The sequence below is a fragment of the Mus pahari genome, chromosome 19, assembly GCF_900095145.1.
Source record: "Mus pahari chromosome 19, PAHARI_EIJ_v1.1, whole genome shotgun sequence".
In the NCBI taxonomy this organism is placed as follows: domain Eukaryota; kingdom Metazoa; phylum Chordata; class Mammalia; order Rodentia; family Muridae; genus Mus; species Mus pahari.
The window spans coordinates 29,951,714-29,977,293 of NC_034608.1; the positions used below are offsets into that span (position 1 = coordinate 29,951,714).

Genomic DNA, 25,580 nt, shown 5'->3' on the forward strand with positions numbered 1-25,580 from the left:
TGGTAACCACTCCCACCAACACCCCCACCCAACACCCCTCCCAGAATTAAGGAATTTCCTGTGGTTCAAATAAAGTCAAACATTCTCAAGAACAAGGCTTTTCCCCAAATCATTTTTAATAATGTATAGCCCATCTGGCCCTACCCAGTATAAAAACAGCCATTCCTGATTTTATATAAATTAAATGTGGAGTATCATCATCATAACATATCAAGGTGCAGGTATCAAATAGGAAGACCATATATGAATCACAGTGGACACAGGCCTCTGAGAATAGACGCAGTGCAGGATGTAGTGACTTCCAGAGTCAAGAACAGTCCACGGCAGGTCTTCAGACTGCAGACTCCATGGTGGCATCTCCATGAGAGACGGGTGCATAGGGCAGCAGATGAGGTGGCACCAGGCTGGCTCCACAGAAGGTTTGAGTGCCACCTCCGGATGCCCAGTGGTTGCTGGGCACCCTGGCCTGTATTAGCAGCTGGTGGTCATTCTGCCCATTGTCCTCAGTACCCACTGTTGTGTGAGACTTCTTAGCCCAGTGGCTCCCCCACACATGACAAGACAGACCTCCTGCCGTTAGGCGCAGCACCCGGATCTCGTCTGTTTGGGTGTTTTGCAGCTGGCAATGTCCACGATCTGATCTGACGCCTCAGCCCTCTGCTGCGCGATCATAGGTACCACCAGGTCAAACAAGGTTTCAAAGAGGAGGTCCACATTGTGTCCGGTCTTGGCACTGGTCTCAAAGCACATCTGTTCAGCAGCTGGCATCTCCTTCTCGTCCAACATCTTGTACTTCAGGATCTTCTTGTAAAGGGCCACTGCATCCTCTGGATGCACCTGCTTGGGTACCTTGGTGGAGACACAGCTGCCCACCTTCCCAGAGGCCAGTCCTTCCTTCTCCCCGCCCTCGGTGTCCCGCTCCATGGTCAGGTCCACTTTGTTTCCCACAATGGCAAACAGGCAGTCATTATTGGCTGTTTCTGTCAGGCCCAGGAATCTGTCCTCCAGCTCAAACAGGCTCTGTGGGTGGTTCACGTCATAGGTAAGGATGATAGCGGCTGCTCCCCGGCAGTACAGGGAGCCCAGACCGTGAAACTGCTCCCGCCCTGCCAGAAAGAAAGAGAGAGAGATGATTATTTATCTCAGGATACGCCCACCACCAAACTGTGGTCAGGGAAAAGGACTAAGACATTGTCCATGTCGATAATAAAATGCATACCAGTGAAAACACATACCAACTGTATGTGGCTCACTGTTGTTTGTATGTTTTCTAGACAGGGTCTCACCATGTTTCTATCACTGGGTTGGCCTGGAACTTGCTATGTAGACCAGGCTGCCTTTGAACCCACAGAGGCTCAAGGTGTCTCTGCCTCCCAACCCTACCTTGCCAAGGTCAATAATAATCTTTAAAAACCTCCAGACATCCGTATTTCAGAGTCGATGCCTGCCTTTGTCTGTAGCTAATGCCCTTTAATCTACTGTCTGAGCAATAGATACTACTGAGATGTGTGTGATGGTTTATATATGCTTGGCCCAAGGAGTTAGTTAGTTGGCACTGTTAGAAGGTATGGCCTTGTTAGAATAGATGTAGCCTTGTTGGAGTAGGTGTGTCACTGTGGGTGTGGGCTGAAGACCCTCATCCTGGCTGCCTGGAAGTGAGTCTTCCACTATCAGCCTTCAGATGAAGATGTAGAACTCTCAGCTCCTCCTGCACCATGACTGCCTGGACGCTGCCATGCTCCCCAACCTTGATGATAATGGACTGAACTTCTGAACCTGTAAGCCAGCCCCAATTAAATGCTGTTCTTCAATAAGCATTCCCTTGGTCATGGTGTCTGTTCACAGCAGTAAAACCCTAAGACAATGTCGAAGGGTTTTACACCTTGTTTGAGTCAAGGGGTCCATGGAATACAAAATTACGGTGTCCCTGGCTGCTTTCCACCACTATTTTCAGCCAGGTGGCAACAAACCCCACCCCATCTTCAACAATTCTGAAATGGCTGTGTTTTGACAGTGTACTTATGCCCAGCCAAACAGTGCTAGCCTCCAAATATGTGGCTACTGCCCCACTACAGTTTGCAACACTGACAAGACAGACTTTTGCTTACAAAAGAAAAATACTCCCCCCCAACACATATAAACACGCATGCACATGCACACATGCATACACATACATAAATGTCCACACACACACATGTATATATATGCAATACACCCAAACACATACACACATGCATGCACATTAACATATGTGTAACACACATGCAACACACACACAACCAGGCATCTCTCAGCACAACTTTCCAACATCATAAAATTTCAAACAGCTAGAATGTTATCCATTTAACCACAGATTCCACAGAAGAACAGTCACAAGGACACAGAGAGGACATTCCACCAGCCGTGAAAGAATTTTTTCAAGTCTCTGTAACATAGTTCGCTAAGGACAAAGAAAGAATTGTATTAACACCCACGCCCCAAATAGCCTCTGTCCCAGATAAATCTGCCTGATCGGAAGCCTGGCAGAACAAAGCTGCAGTCCAGCACTCGGAGAACTGGAATAGGCGGTTTGCCAGTTATAGGCTAACCTGGGCTACACTGCGAGACCCTGTCCTGAAAAAAATAGGATTTGCCTTTGGGAAGCAAATAGTAGTTATATAAAACGAAGGTTGCAAACACTGAAGGACATAGGAGACATGAGACAGAGAACTCCGAAGGCAGCAGAGAGAGGGCTCAGCAGCAGCAGCAAATCAGATGAAGAGCTTCCAGGCTAGTTCTCACGCTCAGATCTCTAGCTCTCCCGGTGGCTAACAGGACTCACAGGTGGCACCCATGTGGGCAGCGTCCATTGCGAGATGGTCCCAGATGAAGGGAACGGGTACCATGCAGGAGACCCAGGCACTGAGACAAGGCAGAGAAGCTGGTAGGCAAGGTGTCTTTCTACCTTCCTGGGTTTTCCAAACTCAGCTTTGCCTTCCTATGTCACATTCCTCATCTGTGTTCTGGAACTTGCACACGGTCAGGCAGGCTTGAGCAGGTCCCGAGGCCCTCCCCCGACACCCCTCCCCCCTGGTAAGACAAGGGCATGTCATCCCCCCTCCCTGTCTCCTTCCCACTGGATTCCTGGGTCCCTAGCCAAGCCGCTTGGCTTCCTTGAGAATTGAGCTAACACAGGCAATGTGTTATGGCTTCCTCCCCAAACACTGGCACTGGCGACCAACATTTTGACTACTTCCCGGGGATTCCAAAATTGACACAGAACGTGCCTGTGCACCAGCCGGGCAAGCCTCTCAGTGTAACTTTCCCTGCTGCTGAAATGTGGCAGCACCTGGGAGGGGTGGTTGAGAAAACCTGGTAAACAGCTTAGCACTGTACCTCGCATGGGATCAATACATCTTGAGTTTGACTCCTCCCCCTCACTCCTCACCGAGTGCCACACACATTCAGGCTCTACTCTCTCACATATACATCTGCAAACTATCTCTGTGGCTGGCTGGTCACCGGGGTAGCTGACCAATGCCCTGAGTCTCCCTAGTTCTTAAGAATGGCTTTCTCCCCAATGCTGGTGCTTCTCCGATTCAAGGTTTAAAAAAAGGGTTAAAAAAAAGGCCCAGGGGCAAACCTGGGGAAATGCCCTGCAGTAACCCGGTCCGCTCTCAGGGCTCTGTAAACAACCCAGCCACTCTGCCACGCTTCCTAGTCCCTACAGCCAGTTTTTGAGTCCAAACATCTGTGAATTTTACTTCCATGTTCCATATCACTGAATGGGTTGGTTTGTCCTTCAGAAACCACAGATAACCCTGCTTGCATACTCTCAATGAGTGGGGCATAGGGGGTGGCACTTTCAAAACTGCCGATGCTCCAACCCTAGATCTACATGGATCAGGAGATAGATACAATGTCTAGCCAGAATTGAGGCACTCCTCTGGGTTCCATTACCCAGAACCAGAGAAAATAAACACATTTTTTTTTAAAGATTTATTTATTTATTTATTTATTTATTTATTTATTATATGTAAGTACAGTGTAGCTGTCTTCAGACACCCCGGAAGAGGGTCTCAGATCTCGTTACGGATGGTTGTGAGCCATCATGTGGTTGCTGGGATTTGAACTCAGGACCTTTGGAAGAGCAGTCAATGCTCTTAACCACTGAGCCATCTCTCCAGCCCACATTTTTTTTTTTAAGTAGCTGCTGAAACGTGAGACGAGACTCAGAACACTTCTATAAGCTTGGGGCAAGCCCAGAGAAAGGGGGAGTTTTGTCAAGCAAGCTCATGCATCCCCAGAGCCTCTCAGCTGGAAGCTGGCAGAATCCCTGTAATGGTGTAAACAGGAGATGCCAAAGAGCCTTGAAAACAGAGATGGGAACGAGGACATAGGTCAGAGCCATGAGCCCAGCCTTGGAGGCCCGAGTGGCCCAGCCTGGGTCAAGCTGTAATGTGCCTTCCTGTATACTTTCTGTTTTCATGAAATTATGATTACCCCAGGGTTTTCAAGCTCAACCCACAAGTGCTACAAGAAAAGTTATTGAGTTCCACTTCATGAAGTCCAGTGAATTTTAAACATTTACAGCCAGCCATAAACTTCCTTCAGTTCACAAGATCTAGAGCGTTCCTAAAGTGTCTGACGCTGGGATGCCCGATGGAAGTCACAGCTCTCCAGGAATGTTTGCAAAGCCAAATAATGAACTCTTCATGCAACAAGGAAAAATGGGCCACATGGCTCCCTGGGTCAGTGGTTCTCAACCTGTGGGTCTCAACACCTTTGAGATTGAACCGCCCTTTCACAGGGGTCACCAAGACCATCAGAAAACACAGGTGTTTACGTTATGATTCACAACTGTAACAAAATTATAGTTATGAAGTAGCAACACAAATAATTTTATGATTGGGGTCACCACAAGGTAAGGAACCATATTAAAGGGTCACAGAATTAGGAAGGTTGAGAGCTACTGCCATGGGTTCATGAGATGGGCTGCCTGAGGACCCACCCACTGTCCCCACCTCAGGTAGTAGACAGAGTGTGGAGTAGTAAGCCACAGGCCCTTAGTAAACACCAACAGGCTTTATCTGAGACTCTTTCATACACCAGGGCTTCTCTCAGGGAATAATATCGAAGATGTGATCGCGCACACCTTACTCTCAGCACGCAGGAGGATTCACAAGCACTTCAGTATGTGGGTTGATCTCTGTGAGCTCAAGGCCAGCCTGGTCTATATAGTGAGCTCAGGAGAGCCAGGACTTTGTAAAAAAAAGATCCTGTCTCATAAAACAACCAAACAAATAGTACCACCGATGACATCATGGCACAAGCTACCTCAGACAGACCACGAGCCAGAGTCTGGTCCAACATTGTCTGACTGTTCCTGACAGTGTCTCAGATAAGCTGGGACCTTCTGTAACTTAGTAATCTGGTTCAGGAATCCCTTAGGAAGTTCCCAGCACCCAGACAGAAATCCAGGCATCTCTTTGGATCGCAACCTGAGCTATTCCCTGAGGGAAGAAGGCCCCACTACTACGAGAATGATGCTTTGGCTTCATAAGACCTGTTGCTCAGGATAAAAGGTGTGTTTAACTGTGAGGTTCCCCATGAAGTATAAGTGGTCTCAGCAGCCCGACTTTCTGGTACATCATCTCTAGGTCACCCATCAAGGTCCATTCCGAACACACACACACACACACACACGAGGCACAGCCTCAGAGAGCTGTAGTTTCCAGGGTGACTAGACCCACATACACCTGATCTGATGCCCCACAATGCTATGTACTTTCAAACACCGGAAGTGGCTCTCTGCCCTGTGATGATGAGAATGGCCCCCACGGTGTTATATATTTAAGTGCCTAGTCACCAGGGAGTGGAGCTGTTTAAAAGGATTAGAAGGATTAAAAGAACCCGAAGCTGTGGCCTACTTGGAGGATGCTTGTCCAGGGAGGTGAGCTTTGATATTTCAAAAGCCCCCACCAGGCCTGCTGTGTCTCTTTCTCTTCCTGTGGCCAGGATGTAATATCTCCACACTCGGCATGCACTGCCTGAGGTAGGACAGCCCATCTGACATTACTGCTCCAACAACATGCATGCCTGTGTGCCACCATGCCCTCTCACTGCCATAATGATAATAGACTAAACCTCTGATGACGTAAGCAAGCCCTAATTCAATGCTTCCTTTCATTAGAGTTTCCTTGGTCATTGTGTCCCTTCACAGCGATACAAGAGTGGCAAAGATCAATCCCCCCCCCCCCCCCCCGCAACCAGTTCCCCATTGGCAGTCTCTTCCTGACCTGCTGACCTAGCTGGTGGTTTCTACTGGAAATCCAATACTGGAAATCCCCTGCAGCACACACAGACCCCCCTCAGCCTTCAAAGTGTGAGGAGCCACCGGCCTGGCAGCTGCCCAACACTGGTTCCGCCTTCAGAGTTCAACAAGAGGGCCCAGAGAGGAAAGGCGGGGCTCACAGGATCAGCAGCCAGCCTCAAGTCTGGGACCACACTTCACAGCTGAAGGGGTCTGGGGTGATGGAAATAGACAAGGAATCTGAAATCCGAGCTATTTGCTGGGTTTTTCAGTGACTTCCTCCTCTTTTCTTATCCTTTAAGCACATGTCCTGAGAAAGGGAATTTTCTACGTCATAAATCCAAAGATGTGTCTCCACCCTCATCCCCAGAACCCATGTAGAGAATCTTATTGGGAAATAAAGTTAGGGTCTAAAAAGTTTTCTGAATTATCCCAACAGCCCTAAGTCCTATTACAAGTGTCCACAGAAGACACACACAGAAGAGAAGACCCCATGACCCTGGAGACGAAGACTGGAGTGACTCAGCCGCTGGTCTACACCAGCAGTTCTCAACCTATGGGTTACAATTCTTTTGGAAGTCAAATGGCCCTTTCACAGGGGTCATCTGAGACCATTGGAAAACATAGATACTTACATTATGATTCACAGCAGTAGCAACATGAAATGGCAACAAAGATGGCTCTTTTTTTTTTTTTTTTTTTTACCCTTACCATACGAACATTCTTTGCCCACTAGATTATGAACTCCATCTTTGTTTTGAGTGAAATGCAAGGAGATAAAAAATATCCCCAGTAGATTAGCATTAAAGGAAACAAAAAAAAGTGCTTTTTTTTTTTTTTTTGGTTTTTCNAGACAGGGTTTCTCTGTATAGCCCTGGCTGTCCTGGAACTCACTTTGTAGACCAGGCTGGCCTCGAACTCAGAAATCCGCCTGCCTCTGCTTCCCAAGTGCTGGGATTAAAGGCGTGAGCCACCATGTCCGGCTAACAAAGATGATTTTATGGTTGTAGGACACCACAACACGAGGAACTGTGTTAAAGAGTCACGGCATTAGGAAGGTCGGTCACTGGTTCAGTCCCCCAGCCTCTGCAGCTGAGAGGAAAGAGCCTGCAATTTGATTCCACTCATCTGCAGTCTCTGTCACAGTTGTCTCCAGAGCCCAACGCTCTCCAGGTCACCAGCAGCAGGAATCCCAGCTTTCTCTGCCCTGCTGCCATCGGGGATGTGGTTTTCAGCTGGGGCTGGGTGCCAGATCACTGAAGTGTCAGGCAGACACAGGCAAGGTCCTTGGTGGCCCTGTGTCAGCACTGCCTGCCGGACAGTCATCAGGAAACCATCAAAACCGGACCTCCAGGCCATCTCCCCAAGGACCAGATCAGCAGGTTCCCAAGCTGGGAGACAGCCCTGGTTCCAGGCCTTAATCCATCGCTCTCTACCCAGAGGGCCTTTCCAGGGGAGCAGCTCACTCTCAGCGCCGGGCCTGTGAGTCCCAAAGGCCAGACCTGGATGGCCATGTGGATGTGACACTTAACACAGCCAAGTCACTCAACCCCTCACTCCATGACCTCCTGTGTCACCCTGTGAACCCCCACTCCAAGGCCAACGGCTACATCTCTCACCTGGCATCCAATGCCCCTCCCATTGCTCCTTTCCAGCCTAGCCTCAAACTTTCCCCACTGCCCCTTTGTAGCCTAACCCTCCCTCCACTCCCCACCCCTGTCCCATTGCCCTCTACAGCCAAACCCTCCCCTTCCCCAGCAGGACCTGCCTGAGCCATCTGTCCATGAAACCTTGCCCATCCCAAGATGCTCTCCGCCGTCTTTTGGTCCCCTCCATCTCCAGGCTCCTCTGACCATTTCAACCTCAATAATTAACACTGGCTCATTCCTTCCTGCCCACTATGGTTAAACATGGGAAGCAATGAAGGGTTGGTTTTTTTAATGGTTCCTGTTATTTTTAATCACCGGATGACCAGCACCATCCAATAACAACAGCAAAGCTACCCCAACCCCATACAAGAGTTGCTGACTGCCACACTTAGGATTAAAAGGGTAGAGCTGGGGATGGTGGCTCAGCCAGCGAAGTTCTCACTGCACAAACATGAGGCCTGAGTCCCATCCCAGAACTCAGGTATAAAGCCAGGGAGTGCCGGGGAGGACAGGAGGATGTTGGCAGCAGCCTAGCCAACTCAGTAAGTTCCAGGTCAGCGAGAGTCCCTGTCTCAGAAACAAGGTGAATGACATCTTGGGGAATGGCAAGATGACGTTGACCTCTAGCATCTATATACATGTGCAGTGCACATACATGCATGCATAAACACACACAAAACACATTTTTTGAGACAGGGTTTTTTTGTTTTTTGGTTTTTGGTTTTTGGTTTTTCGAGACAGGGTTTCTCTGTGTTGCCCTGGCTTTCCTGGAATTCACTCTGTAGACCAGGCCGGCCTCGAACTCAGAAATCCACCTGCCTCTGCCTCCCAAGTGCTGGGATTAAAGGCGTGCGCCACCACTGCCCTGCTGACCAACATAACTTTTACCTTCACTTCAATATACAGTCCACAGAAAGCTACTGAGACCGTGTCTTTTGTCTGGGCCACCGCTTCTAAACCAGAGTATATTTTGCTCCATGTGACACTGTCACCGTTCAGTTCACACATGACCATGGCTGTGTTTAAGCAGTGCAGATGAACTTAAATTCTCTGAGGCAGAGGCCACATGCACCTGTGTGCCCGGTTCCCAGGACCAGGGCGTGCCCCAGCGTCACAGGAAGGGAGGCTGGGAAGTGGGCATCTTCGGCCCTCCCAACCCTCACAGTCGGGTCCCAATCAAGTCTGTATCTTCCCCCTTTCCTCATCACAAGCCAAGCCACAGATGCCAGCAATCCCAGTCCCCTGGGATCCAGCTGTCCTGCCTGTCCCAGCCTCACAATCCTTCCTTCCACTCGTCATGGGCAACTAAGACTCCACGGATGACCAGGAAACCCTGCCCCATGGCCTAGGCACAGGCATTCTGGTAGGTACCAGAGCAGGTCAGGTGGGGGTCTGTCCATCTGACCACACAGTTCTCAGCCCCAGATGGCAAGTGGCACCTAAGACACTACAGCTTCTCAGAAGCCTTCCACAGAATCCTGACTTTCACTTCCATTTTGAAAGGCAAGCAGAAAGTCAGAACACCACCACTCATGTCCAAAAATAGATTGATTTACACTACAATCACTAATGTGGCTTCAGCTATGCCCCTAAAAGATAACTCAAGTCCTCATCCCCACCCTGTGCCTGGGACCCTCTCTGGGGGAGACGATTAGCTAAGATCACGTCACACTGGACAGCGCCCAGTGCTCAGCAGGCTGTGAGCTATGGCTATGCAAATGGAGGAGGGTCCGACACACAGAGGAATAGCAAGGTCTCTGGGACAGGACTGTGGAGATCCCCCAGAGGAGGGAGACAATTTGGTTTTTGCTCTGTGGTGAAGCCAGCCACTGGCACCTGGACTTCAGACATCCAACTCCAGAATTTCAAGAGAATAAGTTTCTATTGTGGTGAGCCACAGACAGTGTGAAACTCCCTAAAGCAGCCCTAGGCTACTCGGGCCTAGACTGGAGGCCGCCACCTTTCACCCGCATCAGGAAATCAGAAACCAGGAACCGATCAACAACCATGCTTCCCCTTCCTCGGTGCACAGGGGTCAGACGGGCAAGGGGTGTTCCTTCCTCCCAGGTCAGCCACCCCTTGTCCCACCTTCAAAACCAAGACAAGAGCCAAATGTGGTGGCGCACGCCTTTAATCCCAGCACTCGGGAGGCAGAGGCAGGCGGATTTCTGAGTTCGAGACCAGCCTGGTCTACAGAGTGAGCTCCAGGTCAGCCAGGGCTACACAGAGAAACCCTGTCTCGAAAATCAAAAAAAAAAAAAAAAAAAAATGACAAGACAATCACCAACTTCAATGAAGGAAGAGAAGTTGGTAAGAATGGATCACATGACCCTGGACTTGCATCACAAAAGCACCGAATGCTACCCCTGAACCAACTCAGCAAAGCCGCTCACTTCCTGAGCACGAGACATACCCAAGTACAGAGATTCCCAGAGACATCAGCATGTGACTTTGTTTCTCAACCTTAAACCAGACCCGAGGCCACCAGAAGGAAGGACCTTTGCCCTCTCTTCTGACATCTTGAGAAATAAAGAAGCCAGGTCTGGTTCTTTATCACTCCGGACAAACACAAGGAAAAAGAGGCCTAACTCTGAACAGCTGTGCAAGAGACTAAGGACCTACGGGTCAAAGCAAGTCTCCCAGCTGCACGGTGGGGACAGAAGCTGCCCTGAGGCCTGTGAGGGTGCAGCTGGCCTGCACTGGACTGAACGGTAAACGCCAGGGTGGCAACCATAGAACCTAGGGCATTAAAGCCAGGGAAACAGTGCCGGGCCATGGTCACAGGAGCCGTGGCCACATCGGCAGTAGCGAAGGTTACAGTCAGAGTTCAGGTCTGTGACGCTCATACCACATACACTGCCAACCTCCGGTCCTACTCTGAAAGGTTGAGGAAACAGATGTCAGGAAAAAGAAGGCTGGTGGCCTCGGGAGTGGCTCTGTCAGTGAAGTGCTTGCCCAACAAGCAGGAAGACCTGAGTTCGGATGACCTAAAACCCAGATGACAAAGCGACGTATGGCAATGTGCTTCTGTGTTCCCGGCGGCACCGAGAACAAAGATAGGCTGATCCCTGGGGCTTGCGGGCTGGTCCGTCTAGCTTAACTGGTGAGCCCCAGGTTCAGTGAGAGACCCTGCCTCAAAAATCTAAAGAAGGTGATAGCTGGGGAAGACGCCCCACATCATCCTCCCACATCATCCTCCCACAACGGTACAGCACACTCGCGTGCGCACATGCACATACACACAAAACAAAAAATGATAAAAGAAGGTTGGTCTGTCACAGTCTCAAGAAATAACAGATCAGGCAAACCCACAATGCCAGAGAAGCTTAAAGAATGAAAAGCTTGGGGCTGGAGAGAGGGCTCAGTGGTCAAAAGCACCCTCTGCTCTTCTAGAGGTCCTGACTTGAGTTCCCAGCAACCACATGGTGGCTCACGACCATCTGTAATGAGATCTGACGCCCTCTTCTGGTGTGTCTGAAGACAGCGACAGTGTACTCATATACATAAGGTAAATAAATCTTTAAATCCGACTCACAAGGACGGCGTTTACCAAGCTGTGGGAACAGCTAAGCTGAATCAGAGATGCTTCTCAGTGAAACACATCAGTGTGTTGTCACCCAGCTCATCGGTGTCACCTGAACCCTGTGTGCTCGAGCACGAGTTTACTGAGGGTAACCCAGTAAGTAATACAGAATAATGCAAAGACAAGAGAGGTTCTTCAACACCCAGGAAAAATACACTTACATAACAGGTTGAGCTGGGAGACAAAAGCGCTCACAGGGCCGCCCTCCGGATCCCCTCTTCCTTCAATAGGCACCGTGTGGCTTGTTGGCCACTGATTCTCAGAGGAGATTAACAAATAAAAACCCAATCTCTTGCAAAGCCTGCTTATTAAAGCAGGAAGCTAAAGTCGGCTTCAAACAAGTTTTAACTTGCTTCAAAGCCAAGACTGGACCACAAGAATGAACCACATTAAGAAGAGTCTAGAAGGGGTTTTCTTGAAATACATTATTCAGAAGAGCCTCTATTAGGGACACATCTCTGCAGACATCCCAGAACGCTAAGGTCTTTGCTGACTGGGAGAACTCCCTTCTGCAACTCACAAAGCCCCCTGAGAAACATACAAGCATTTCCCCACCAGTACCGTCCCTGGGGCAACCTAGTCGGCCCTTTCTTGGGAAAGAGAACTTGACAGAGGTTCAGGCATTCAGTCACCTGTCATTTAAACGGTGCGAGGGCTGTGCTCTAGCAAGACCCTGCAAAGCACATTCACTGAGTATTTGAGCATTTTATTAGAACTGATTATCATGTTAAAATATAACATCAGGATGCATGCAGAAATAAAACTTTAAAATAAACACCTGCTGGGCGTGGTGGCGCACGCCTTTAGTCACAGCACTCGAGAGGCAGAGGCAGGCGGATTTCTGAGTTCAAGACCAGCCTGGTCTACAAAGTGAGTTCCAGGACAGCCAGGGTTATACAGAGAAACCATGTCTCGAAAAAACAAAAATAAATAAATAAAATAAGCACCTAAAACTGTCAGATTCATTGTGATAGAGGGTAGACCGTGCATGCCAGGGGCTGGAGAGAGAATTGGGAGCCAGTAAGAAGTACATTTTCAGAAGACTGAAATTTTCCAGAAGGCAAGGCGTGTGAAGGGTGGAGCTCAGTAGACGATGACTCCCTCCGGAGCCAGCTCGAGGCCCTGGATTCATCCCCCAGCTTCTGGGGGAGAAACTGGAGCTAGTGACGATTACGAACAGCACAAAGGTAACTGCACACACCCCACAGATTAAAATGGGAAATTTGGAAATGTTCTTATGCCACAATCTTCAAACTCTGTAACAGATGGAAAACCAACAGCTACCAACCCCAGGAAAAATGGATGGTGTGGTGGTTTGAGAAACACTTGGCCCACGGGAAGTGGCACTATTAGGAGGTGTGGCCTGTTGGAATGGGTGTGGCCCTGTTGGAGGAAGGGTGTCACTGTCTGGGTGGGCTGAGATTTCCTAGTGCTCAAGCTCCACCCAGTTCAGAAGAGGAGTGCCTCCTCCTGGCTGCCTTCAGATCAAGATGTAGAACCCTCAGCTCCTCCTCCAGCACCGTGTCTATCTGGATGCTGCCAGGCTTCCCGTCATGATGATGATGGACTGAACCCCTGAAACTAAAAGCCAGCCTCAATTAAATGTTGTCCTCTATAAAAGTTGCCATGATCATGGCTAAGACAGATAGTGTGGTCCCTCTCCCCTCTGCTCCTAAGCTTGCATTCTACGGTTGTGATAAATACCAGGTCCAAAAGGAGCTGAGGGAGGAAAGAGTTAAAATTCACCTGAACTGCATGACAGCTCATCATGAAGGTAGGGCAGGGCGGGGACTAAAGGCAAGATCTCAGAGACCACGGAGGACACTGCTTACTGGCTTTCTCCCCATGGCTTGTTCAGCTTGCTTTTTTTATACAGCTCAGGACCACCTGCACTGGGGAGTCCACCTGCAGTGGCCTAGTCCTGTGCACAATCATTAACCAAGAAATTGCCCCCACAGACTTGCCTGCAGGCCAATCCGATGGCATTTTCTCAATCAAGATTCCCTGTCCAGACGACTACAGCTTGTGTCAGGTTGACCAGTCAGGAGCCAGCACGCTCTGGCTGACAAAGATGACTTCAGAAGTCCGGCATGCGTTGCAGTCCCGCTAACCAGTGAGAACTCAGCGCTCCTCCACCCCCACCCCCACCCCCCCGTGAATTAATTTGATGGAGAGAGGGAGCCTAAGGTTGAATTTTCACTTTCTCTCCCTGTATCCCGTCTGCCCCTAACGTGTATGTATGTTCTGTATTTATTGAACAGTGCAGAAAACATCATATTATTTTATATACACCTAAAATTATATACAATTCATATAAGATATGCATATAAGTGTATAATACATATACATACATATACACATGCACATACATGTACATGTGAGAGATGTATAAACATATAAAAGGAAGTTCACCTGCTTGCACTGATAATGCTTTCCACAAGAACCATCAGCTAACAACGACAACAACAACAACAACAACAAAAATGCAGTGCCAGGAAACCTCCTTTCAAATTGATCAGGGTAGCCCAAGGGATTCGGAAAACAATACAGAGAGCATCAGTGTACCCCTTGGTTGCCTGTCAGGGGTTGAGCATCGGCCCTGCTGCTGAAGACACTTAGGGCAGAGGACTTTGACGACTCAAACTGGATCTGACCTGAAGGCCTCTTCTCTGTATTCTAGCTTCCATGGCACCAGAAAACACCGTGCAAGCTGCCACCAGGGGGAGGCAATTAAACGGCACTTTCCAGCTGCGGCACCTGTGAGCCATGACCATTAGCAGCATGGTGAGATGATAGACTTCGAGGTTGAGGGGTAACCCACAGCTGTCTAATTGGACTTAACAGGAGGAAAATCCTGCCTGGTACTAGAAGCCAAAGCCACTTCCCAGGGTGAATGATGTCGCGGACCTTAGAGACGACTCTATTGCCAGCCCTTTGCTGGAACAGCATGACTCCTTGCTACATTCTGAAGTTTATACCCACCTATGAGTGTAGCTACAACCTCTCCCTTAAAAAATATCTCTCTTGCCAGGCATGGTGGCGCATGCCTTTAATCCCAGCACTTGGGAGGCAGAGGCAGGCGGATTTCTGAGTTCGAGGCCAGCCTGGTCTACAGAGTGAGTTCTGGGACAGCCAGGGCTACACAGAGAAACCCCGTCTCAAAAAAAAAAAAAAAAAAACTCTCTTTATAGCAAGCAAACACCATCTCAGAAAACCACAGCTGGACAGGGATCAAAGAATCACGGGGGAGCTGACCCCCAGCAGAGGCACCTACATCACAATCCAGCATCTAAAAGAGATCACAGAAGAGAGGACAGAATCCTTTTAGGAGCCAGAATACCAGGAAGCTGCCGTGAGACAGCCTGTCCTAGAACCGGCTGCATAAACAAGGCCAGAACAATAGCGACTTCAATGGGCATATTAGCACTGAAGGAAGAAACTTTCCCAGGGTCACACATACCACTGGATAAAGACCTACAGGCAACTCATGACTTCTGGGAGAAGAATTAGCCTAGCCCGGGGATGAGCCCTGTTGGTTGTCCAGTGCAGAGTGGTCAGCCTTGAACCCATATACACCCAAACAACAAGATGGGCCCAGCAGCTTGTATTCATGTATATTTGTGCAGACGCATACATATATATGTAACAAATATAATAAAGGACAAAGAGACTATCTACCTGAGAGAGGTGGAACATGGGAGGGGGAGACGATGTAATTCTACTTCAATTAAAAACATTTGATGTTTGTTTGTTCATTTTTTTAAGAAAGCATCACATGGGAAAGGAGCGATGCTTTACAGAAATCTTTACGAGCGTTTTTCAAAGGGATTGAGTTATTGACCCCAGCTGACCCAGATAACAAGCAGTACTGCAAAAAATACTGTTACCAAGTTGATCCGTGTTGCTCAACATTTATGTCAGATATTTGTTGTATAAGGTGCTTTAAAACCCTCTGGTTGTCTAAACACACACACACACACACACACACGCACACACGCACACACGCACGCACACGCACATGCACACGCACGCATTCATAATGCCAGGCCAGGGGCATTGAATAGTACATAACTTAAGAGCTAGCTGTAGCCGGGCGGTGGTGGCGCACGCCTTTAATCCCAGCACTCAGGAGGCAAAGGCAGGCGGATTTCTGAGTTCAAGGCCAGCCTGGTCTACAAAGTGAGTTCCAGGACAGCCAGGGCTACACAGAGAACCCCTGCCTTGAAAAACGAAAACGAAAACAAAACAAACAAACAAACAAAAGAGCTAGCAGTGCATTAGGCTTTAAAAAGTAAGATTCTGTGGGAAATCCAAGACAGGTAAGGTTGGCTATTGTCCTAAAGGCAGGTTGAATCCATAGGCTAGGCAGGGCTGTGGTGGTACAAGGACAGCATTCGCCAGGCAGAGGCAGGTGGATCTCAGAGAATTTGTAGACCAGCCTGGTCCACACAGTGAGTTCCAGGCCAGCCAGAGCCATACAGCAAGACCCACAGTCTGACTACACAGCAAGATGTCACTCAAGGCCTATTGTTAACGGGGTTGTGAGGCCAACAAAAGTTCCAGTCTCTGAATGTAAGAGGCACTTTCATAAAAATGGTATCACTATGTCTAACCTGAGTTAATCAGATTTGAAATTAATTAAGTTTGGAATGTGTTCTGCAATCTCTGTAGAAAATGTGGCTTGCTAAGCAAGCAACAGGTCACCAGCTCTGATAGATGGAAAGATGAAGACAGCAAGCAGTCTGGAACTGTGGTCAGTGCACACCCAGCACAAATGTGGCTGTGGTCTCCCAATGGCAAAGTGCTCCGTATGCAAGGAACTCATAAGGCCATTTTCCTATTTGTTTCATTTGTGTGTAGGATCGCAGACATCTTCCCCCATTGATTTCCACTGCTCTGAGACAGGGTCTCTCGCTGAAGCTGAAGTTTGCTGGTTTTCAGCCATGCTAAACTCCAGGAGCCCTTTGTCACCTCCACCCCGACTCTTACCCCAGCATGGGGTTCCAGGTGAGCACACGGGCATGCCAGGCTTCTCATGTGGGAGCTTCCAAACTCAGCTCCTCACACACGCAAAGTCCCTGCCTGGTTTTGCTTGAGGACCACAAGAAAAGGTAAAAATGCAAGTCCCCAGAACAGGGTGGAGTCACTTGTCCTACGTCCTCACACAGTCCTGGGTCCTGACTACACACTTTTGTAGGAGGTTTGAGAAGTGTCCAGCTTCCTAGTCCTGCACAGGGACAGCGGGTTTTCTCAACATCACTAAAGAACCTGCCCGTTCCCCATTATGTCCTGGCCTTTCGATAAATATCAACTGGCCACCAAGGCATGGGTTTATCCTGGGCTCCCTGCCATGCTCGGTGCACCTGGTTTAGGTTTGTTTGTTCCTGTTTGTGGTGTGCTTTGAAGTGGACTGGTGTGAAGTCCCAAGCACTGTTCTTGGTCTGATGGATTTGGTATTCTGATCATTGGAGTTCTACGGAAATTTGGGGGCAGGATGATTCTGTTTTACTTTTGTGGGGAAAAAAAATAGCACAGGGATTGAATCTGTAGATCGTTTTTAATATTGACACTTCAGCAATCATCTCACCATGCACAGTCACACACACGTGAGCCCTGTCCTGTGTTCCTAACTTCGTCAGTTTCTGTCAGAAACACTTCGGTCTCACATCATAGCTCTTTCTCCTCCTTGATTAAATCTGTTGCCAATATTTGGTTTATTTTTGATGCTATTCTAAAAAAAACAACCACTTTATGAACTCCCTTTTCAGACAGTTCATTGTTGTCATAAAGAAATACCACCAACTTTTATGTCAGGTCCAAAACAAACTGGGGACAAATGGCTAACAGTGGTGCCGGTTAGCTCACTGTATTTGTCTGTATTAGTCAGGGTTCTCTAGAGTCACAGAACAATGGGTAGTCTCTATATAGCAAGGGAATTTGTTGATGACCTACAGTCTGTAGTCCAACTCCCAACAGTGGTCAGTAGCAGCTCTGAATGGAAGTCCAAGCATCTAGCAGTTGCTCAGCCCCACAGGGCAAGCAGGCGAAGGAGAGAGCAAATCTCCCTTCTTCCAATGACCTTAAGCAGGTCTCCAGCAGAAGGTGTGGCCCAGATTAAAGGTGTGTGCCACCACGCCTTTAATCCCAGATGACCTTGAACTCAGAGGACTCCCAGTCTTCTGGAATTCATAGCCACTACACTGCAAGATCTCCATGCCGACCGAGATCCAGGTCAGGAACTTGTGTCTCCCAGCCTCCAGATTAGAATCACTGGCGAGCCTTCCAGTTCTGGACTGTGGTTCATTCCAGATACAGTCAATCAACAACCAGGAACAGCCACTACTCACCAAGGCCAATGCTCACTGGGCACCTTTAGCTCCCCTCAGTTCTCACCTGGCCCCAAGCCTTTCCTGGGCTCTCATTCCCAGTAACTCCCTGCCCTTTAGGCCAAGAGCTCTCCTTGCTCTCTTCCCCTCTCCCTCTCTCTGTCTTGGTCCTCCTGCTTCCCTCTGTCTTCACCTTTCTCTGTCTCTGTCTGTCTTCCTGCTCCCTCTGTCTTGCCTCTCTCCCTCTCCCCCATCTTCTCCCTCTCTTGCCCGCCCCCCATTCTCCTCTCCCTCACCTCCCTCCTTCCCTCTTCCCACCCCCTCCTCTCAGTTCACTGTTTTGTCCACCACCTTCTCTTCCTGCTCTGGATTCTTCCAGGTGCCTCTTCCTTACAACTACAGTAAAAACCTTCTCTTCAGCCACACCCTGGAGGGGCCGTGTGCTCATTACATTTCTAAAGTGTCCTAAAACTTTACTGTGTGTTTACTGTGTGTTTACTATGTGTTTGTTTACTATGTGTCTCTAACAGGTTTTTGCAGCCATTAGACTTTTCCTTGTACACACACACACACACACACACACACACACACGCATGGTGCCTACAGACAAGGACCATTTCGTGTCTTCCTTTCCAGAGTTAATGCCTTTTCTTTTTTCTGGCCTTGTTGCTAAGGCGAGCACTCCTAGCATTATCTTGAATGGGGTCTTTCTTAGAGAAAACCTTTCACCCCTTCTGGCTACCTGTTCCCACTTAGCAATGAAGGCTGGGCTACCCTCAAGCTCCGCCCTCAGAGTTCAGCACAGAGTCCACATGCAGCTGTGAGGGACAGACAGCTCCCTGTCTGTGTCCAGGAAGTGAAAAGTCATTCCAGGAAAGCAGTGATCCCTCGACCTCCGGAGCAGTTACAAAGTCCTCCAGCTGCTGTTTTACTGAGGCACATCACACCCTCCACACTGTGACCCTCCCGCCCTCCGGCATCTGATCTCTGGGACACAGCACTTTGTGCCTCACCGGCATCAGCCTCGCCAGGCCAGGTCCTTACTAGCAACATGTCCTGAACTTTGGCACAGGACTAAGAAAATGTGCCTCTGTCTCCAGGACCCCATGCACCAGGAGTTGGCTGCAGGGCTGGGGACCTCTATAGCACAAGGAGGTAGCCTGTCCCCATGGCCATGCACAGCGTGGCACTGAAGACTCCAGCCACTCAAAAATGAGCGTGATTGGGAAGAGCATGCGATGAGAGAAGAGTGCTGAGGTGTTTGACACATTCCTCCAGTGAGTTGTGTGACAAGAAGCTTTAAGGTGGGACGGTTTTTAATTTAGCACCTTAGTATCCTGCTGTGCCCAACCAGCTCCCATACTCGACACGCACATTACACAGTGTGGTATGTGCACTAGCACAGGTGACACGGACACACATCTGGAGCAGCTCTTGTTCCCACTCTCTTCAGAATGATGTCAGTCTGGGAAGAGCATAGAGGGGCATGGTGATTCATTCCACAAACCCTGGGGTAGTTCCCCAGGCTTATGCTCCACCTCAGCCATTTCCTCAGTGTGTAAACTCCCTGCAGACCAGAATCAGGCTGCAGCTTGCCAGGGCCCTTGAATGGCAAGGAGGGAGAGTGATTAGGGCACATTCGAAGGGAAAGAGGCCTCCCGGGAGAGATGTCATGTTGTGCCTCGGAAGATTATAGGGAGGAAGGCAAAGGATCCCAGATGCTGACAGGAGCTAAAATGCACCCCCCACACACAGGCACACATCACAGACACCCACCTTATTCACCCAAGGGCATTCACTTCCAGTCTGTGGAAGCTACTTACTTGCACAAGAGGCTATTTATGTCTGTGAGCATGGATGATAAGGTTAAACACTTTTAAAGCTAAATATGGAAGGGGCTGGAAGAATGGCTCAGAGATTAAAAGCACCGGCTGCTCTTCCATATGACTTGTATTCAGTTCCCAGCACCTGTGTGGTGGCTTTCAAGGGTCTGTAATGCCAGTCTCCATGCCCTCTGCTGAGTTCTGTGGGCACAGCACACACACAAGGTACGCAGACTGCACGCAGACAAAATAGTCATGCCCATAAAGTAATCTAACCAAAGAAGAAAGCCGATCCACAAAACTCGGAACCTTAGCTAGGCAAATTCAGTGACAGTGCCACACACTCCTTGTGACCCGGTAACACTGTGACTCTGCTGAGTATGACATACAACACCCAGAGGAGCCACATTTCAGGTCTGATAATTTAATTCCGCTTAGGCCAGTAGTTTTCTAAGAAAATGTCCCACTTAGAAAGTTTCCAGGTTCAAAGGTTTTCAGTAAAATTCTAATAATCTGGGGCTGGCAAGATGGCTGAGGGTGAGCAAGGCTAATGATCTGTGCTCTGTCCCCAGAGGACACGGTGGAAGGAGAAAAACACCACCACAAAACTGTCCTCTGACCTGCGTATGACACTGTGGCATGCAGGTGGGCATGCATGTGCCTGTCTACAACACACGTGCACGCACACAAAGAAAAAAAAAACCCACATGCATAATAAAGTTTTTTTTTTAAAAAATTCTAATAGTTTTTGAGCATTCCACAAAATGCGTGCGGCAAATGCACCTCTAATTTTCAAAAAGCAAACACATGGAACTTCTCCTAGCTTCCTGGAACCTGTGGCTTCCATTTCTCCGCATATGTACTGGATGAGAGAGAAAGCCTGTGAACAAAGATGAGACACAAAGCCCTCTGAGTCTTAAAGTCAGGATGCCCTGCCCAGCGGTGACGGAACTTTTAAGTTACAAAAGCCTCCGGCTCTGAGGAAATCACGTTGCCCTTCAAAATAGTCTTTACCGAGGTACAAAAGGTGCCCACACAGCCTGATGTTTGGGAGATTCCGAAGTACCTATGACAGCATATGGCAGACTTCACCCTGTAACAAAGGGGAAAATACAAGAAGCCTGCCCTCGGGGGAGGGGGGTGCTGAAGCGGATGCTGGTACCTCCCATCCCTGTCTACAGGGCACCTAAAAAGTCTTACAAGGATAGCCTAGGGAGAGGATAAAACCAAGACTGCTAACCTCAGAACCAGGAGTGCTCCTGGAGGACAGGATTCTCAATCCAGGCTTCTGGGGAGGGAGCCACTCTTTCACTCCCAAACACCTGCATCCCCTGACCCTCCCACAAGCCAAAGCCACTTGCTCTGTTCCAAGAACCCCAGCCCCCACCACCAGAGGCAGGCTGATACTTGGCCCCCACCCCTCCCCCACCCCCACCCCTATACAAAGGCATGTCAACAGTCAACAAGCCCAGCTGGGACAACCTTTGCAAGGAGGCACAGCTGAGTGCCCCAAAGTGGCCATTGTTAGGCCTGTTCAGTCCACCGCTGTGCACAGGTCTGGGCCCAGGAAGTAGAACTTAGCACAGAGATGATGCTTATTAGCATCTATTTGCTAATAGCAGGTTACATCACCATCCTGTTGGCAGCTCTGATCAGCCATGACCTGCGAGTGCCCCCTCTCTCAGGGAACTTTAGAAAGGGGTGTAAGCAACCACAGCATAATGGGGGGAGGCATGCCTGTACCCCACTTGCCTGCCACCGGGATACTGCACCAAGAGGTATAGATAAGATGCCTAAAAAGCCAGCAAGCATCTCCTTCCACACCCAGCCACACCCAGCACGCTCCAGGTGCTAAGCATTCAGCTTTGACTTTGTCAAGAGTCAAACACAATCTGACCAAGTTCTAGGGCTCTGACTACTGCATGTCCCAAAGCCCTCACAGATGTGTACCCGCCACCCCTCCCCCAACCTGCCTGTCACGGCAAGCTGGTTTTGGTCTGCTATGCTAAAGGGTCAATCCGGGAGAGGGCAGGGATTTTAAACAGTGCGCAAGGCGGGAAAGGTAACCCTTTAGGGTAGGTGTTCCACACAGAATCCTGAACAATATTAACCCCTCTTTCTCTGCTCCCTCCAGGTGACTGGCTGCCCAGAAGTCACCAGCAAAGCAGGCACAGAGTTGGTGATATGGACCACTGTTGACTCTGTACCTTGTTCCCCTGAGCATGTGTACACAGACATCAGGAATGTGGAGAAGGGGCCTGGCCACCCGGCATGGCCCGGCCCGGCTCCAGGCATCTGCCTTCACACTTAGGCTTCCAGGAACACAAAAGCAGCCGAGGAGGCCGGGAAATGAGTTGAGCTGCTACCGCCCCCACGAAGGGAATCAGCAAGGGGACAGCACATCAGCGGTGTTACAAAATCCTCTGCTGACCAAGATTCCGGATTCATCATATCCTCAGCCTTGACGAAGAAAGTGGCTCCACCCATCAAATTGAAACAGCTACTTCGTGCCCTGCGGGGACACAGTTCCCCTGTGCTGTATCTGCCACACTAGTCCAGAAACACTGAGAGGTATGGGGGGAAAGCTGATCAATTCTGCTTTCTCCTCTTACAAACCCAGAGCCGCAGGCAAGCCATGTAAGCCAAGCATGGAGGGGGAGTTCTGTCCGAGGCTGGGGAAGGAGTCCAGGGTCTGACTGGTCTTGGCTCTGGGAAATTGCATTCATGGGTGCTCAGTGGGAGGCAGGTGGACAGCCCGAGAAAACTCGGAGGCTCTGCCTGCAACGGGGAGTAAAGACCAGAGTCAAAGGAAAGATGAGGAAGTGGAAATCACTTACTTTCCCATGGTGGCTGGCTAAGTAAGGAACTGGGAAGACGAAGGAGGGAGGGAAAGCTCCTCAGACCTTCACTAACTCAGTTTAAATCAGAATGTATTACATATCCAACAGACGGATACGCGCAAGGTAAGGAGTCGGGGATTAGGAGCAAGACATCTGAGTACATCACTCTTTACACAACATAAAACGTCAGTTTCAGACATTGGAAACCTCTCTCCCTGAAACTATACCATACTATTTCCGGGTTTGTTTATTTCATTTAAAGTATCTTATGTCTTTATCATGGAAAAGGAAGAAGACAGAAACAAACTAATCGGGAAAGTCCAAGACGAAGTTGTACACGCACTAAAAATAATTCACTACCTATCTTAAAAATGCCAGTACAGGAAGCTATTCCACTCACGTGACTTGCGCACCAGCCAAGACCCGGCACTGGGTAAATAACCGTGAGTCGGGGAAGGCTGGGCGATTCCAACTCTACTTCCCAGTCGCCTTACATCCAGCAAAGTGATCCAACGCTCTCTGTCTCGGTTTCCTCGTTCATAAAGGGGTCGGTAATAGCAGCGCTGCTCAATTCCCAAGGCTGCTTTGTACACCAAAGAAGGGCACCGTGACGGGGTACACTAAAGCTCCTAAGATGCGGGAGTCGTACTGATCAGGGGATCCCTCCCAGGGTAACCTGGATCTTCGTGGAGACGCACAGAGTGCTGCTGAATTGGAGATTTTCTCAAACGGCAAAGCAAGGCAAGTGGGGACAGAGGTGCAATGAATGTCACAGCCCAAGGTGGAGACCCCGCGTCTGCCCACAGACGACTCCTCGACCCCGCGAAGCCCCGAAGACCGCCTGTCCGGGCGGCGCCGCCCTCACCTGCGGTGTCCCATATGGAGATGTTAAAGGAACGCCACTGCTTCAGGTAGAAGGCGCCGCCTACGGTGCTGACCGTGTCCGGGAAGCGACGCTCCATGTAGCGCTGCAGCAGCGACGTTTTACCCACGTTCATGTCCCCCAGTAGTACGATCTTCCCATCCGGCTTCCGCATAGCCGCGGAGGAGATGACCACTGCGCTTCTCGGTCACCCGCCCAGGATGCCAGGGAACGCGGACCCTGGCCTCCAGGGACCCCTAACTCTAGAGGCCCTGGCCTGAGATCCGAACTCGCTGAAGTGCCAAAGAGGAAGCGCGCCACAGCTCTGTACCCGAGTGTGAACTCAGCCCGGCGACCACGTGGGCGCCCGGCCACCACGCCCACCCCACGCCCCCTGGTCCGCCCAGGTCCCGCCCCTAGTCTTCTCCCAAGCCACTTCCACACTCCCCATCACCCCTGCCACGCTCCTATTCCTCCCAATCTCTCCTTCCCCAAATTCCCTTTTTCCGCCTGCTAGATCTCAGCCCCACGCCCACCCCTCCCCATTCTTTCCCATTCCCCTTCCCTCAAGGACCCTCCTACGTCCGTCCCTGAAATCCCAAACTCCATTCCTTCTTTATTTTTCTGCCCTTCTCAGAGCTCTGGCCCCGACCTCCCGCCCCAGCTCCTTCCCATACCTTCTCCTCCAAGCCCTTCTCCAGCCCAGCCAGTCTTTTCCTGGAACCCCTCTCCACTGGCCTAACCCACGCCTGCCCCCCTCTCCCCGCACCCCCGATTCTAGCAGGACCACAGTACCGCTTAGCCCCCACCCTTAGAAAGCTTGTGTGTCGCCAAGTTTGGAGCCTAGGACCTGGGAACGAGGTGAAAGTTCCAAGCGCCTTCCTTCGGACTCTCCAATTCCTCCAAAAGCCGGGGTAGCCGCGGAGAGGCCCAGGACCTGGTGTTTGTCTGGTCACAGGCTCCCTTGGCTCTATTTCGCTTCCCAGCCCGTGCCCGGCGCTCCTCTCGGTGCACCTTGGTTGCACCCACACCGGTGGAGAGTTTGTCTGGCTGGGAAAGCCTCTTGGAAGTCGGCTAAGATTTAAGGGAGGACGTGGAGGGGTCAGGGAAACCGGGAGATACCTGCTAGGTTTGCTTTTTACTTCTGCAAGAAACCTTGAAGGGCAAACTTGACTTTGCATTTGCAGTGACTGTTAGAAAACAGCTTCCCTTTCTCCTATAACAGAGAACCCTTGAAACACGTTCAAAATCTTCCTCCAGCGGCACAAGCATACAGGGAGGCGGAGGAGATATTTGGGGCTGGGTAAAGTCCCCCAGGTCCTGTTTACATAAAGAGGAGACGACTCTCCTAGTGGCTTCTCCCTCTGCAGGTGTGAGATTCCACTGAGGCGAGATGGCTGCGCCTCAAGCACCCTGCCTGAGAATTGAGGATCAGTGCTCTAGGGAATGCGGTGGGAGAGTACATTCTGGGGCGTGGAAGGCTCACCAGCGCTGGAAAACAGCTCCCTCTAAGCCCCAGGCTTCTGCTAGCCGCCCGCCCCGCCGCACGTCCTCCCAGGGAAATTTAAGTTACTTCCAATTTATTAAGGGCTTCTTGTATGAAAGTTACAGGACCAGGCTGGAGGAGTAACCAGACGACAAGTCCCCAGAGGCAAAGAGAGAGAAAGAGAGAGAGAGAGAGAGAGAGAGAGAGAGAGAGAGAGAGAGAGAGAGAGAGAGAGAGAAATGTATGGGTTCTGTGTAAACGTTTAAACTAGGTCAGGGGGTGGCAAGAGTCCCTACCCCTCTCTCCCTTCGAGGATCTTCTGGTGTTGAATTCTTCTAATTTTCTCATAGGTGAAACATCCTAATTTCATGATAAAACAGCTGAGAGAGGTTCTCCCAATGGAGATGTAGTTAAACAGAAAACAAGGAAAACCAAACACTTACAAATAAAACAACATGAAAGCCAGGTGTCCTGGCTTATTCTTTTAATCCCAGAACTCTGGGGTTGGGGGGCAGAGGCAGAGGCAGAGAGATTTCTGAGTTCAAGGCCAGCAGGGTCTACAGAGTGAGTTCCAGGACAGCTAGGGATACACAGAGAAACCCTGTCAAAACAAAACAAAAGTAGGTGCATAGAAAATGACTGGAGGAGTACTGAGCGAGCGGATGGCTGCCCTGTGGGTGTGGAGTAAGAGTTGGCCTATCTGGTTTTGCTTTTATTTC

At 49.9% G+C, this 25,580-nt stretch overlaps 1 protein-coding gene across 2 annotated transcripts; it reads right to left on the reverse strand.

Moving 5' to 3' along the window:
• Positions 1-98: 98 nt before the first annotated feature.
• Rab20 (RAB20, member RAS oncogene family) lies at positions 99-23,761 on the reverse strand. 2 transcript variants are annotated; one of them, XM_021219730.1, is made up of 2 exons: positions 23,379-23,761; positions 99-1,106 (listed from the first exon to the last, which is right to left on the reverse strand). In XM_021219730.1, exons 1-2 carry the CDS (start codon positions 23,548-23,550, stop codon positions 577-579), a joined length of 702 nt encoding a protein of 233 aa, XP_021075389.1. In that variant the 5' UTR covers positions 23,551-23,761; the 3' UTR covers positions 99-576. The 2 variants fall into 2 exon arrangements, with proteins under 2 accessions (XP_021075389.1, XP_029387529.1); XM_029531669.1 differs by lacking the exon at positions 23,379-23,761 and adding an exon at positions 21,881-22,650 and having other exon boundaries at positions 109-1,106.
• Positions 23,762-25,580: the final 1,819 nt, after the last annotated feature.

Bases quoted from the DNA above. Each gene is read 5' to 3' on its own strand.
- Rab20 (XM_021219730.1), bottom strand. From the start codon at position 23,550: ATGCGGAAGCCGGATGGGAAGATCGTACTACTGGGGGACATGAACGTG. The intron at 1,107-23,378 runs GTGAGGGCGGCG...TCTTTCTGGCAG, and splicing joins CTCCATATGGGACACCGCAG to GGCGGGAGCAGTTTCACGGT.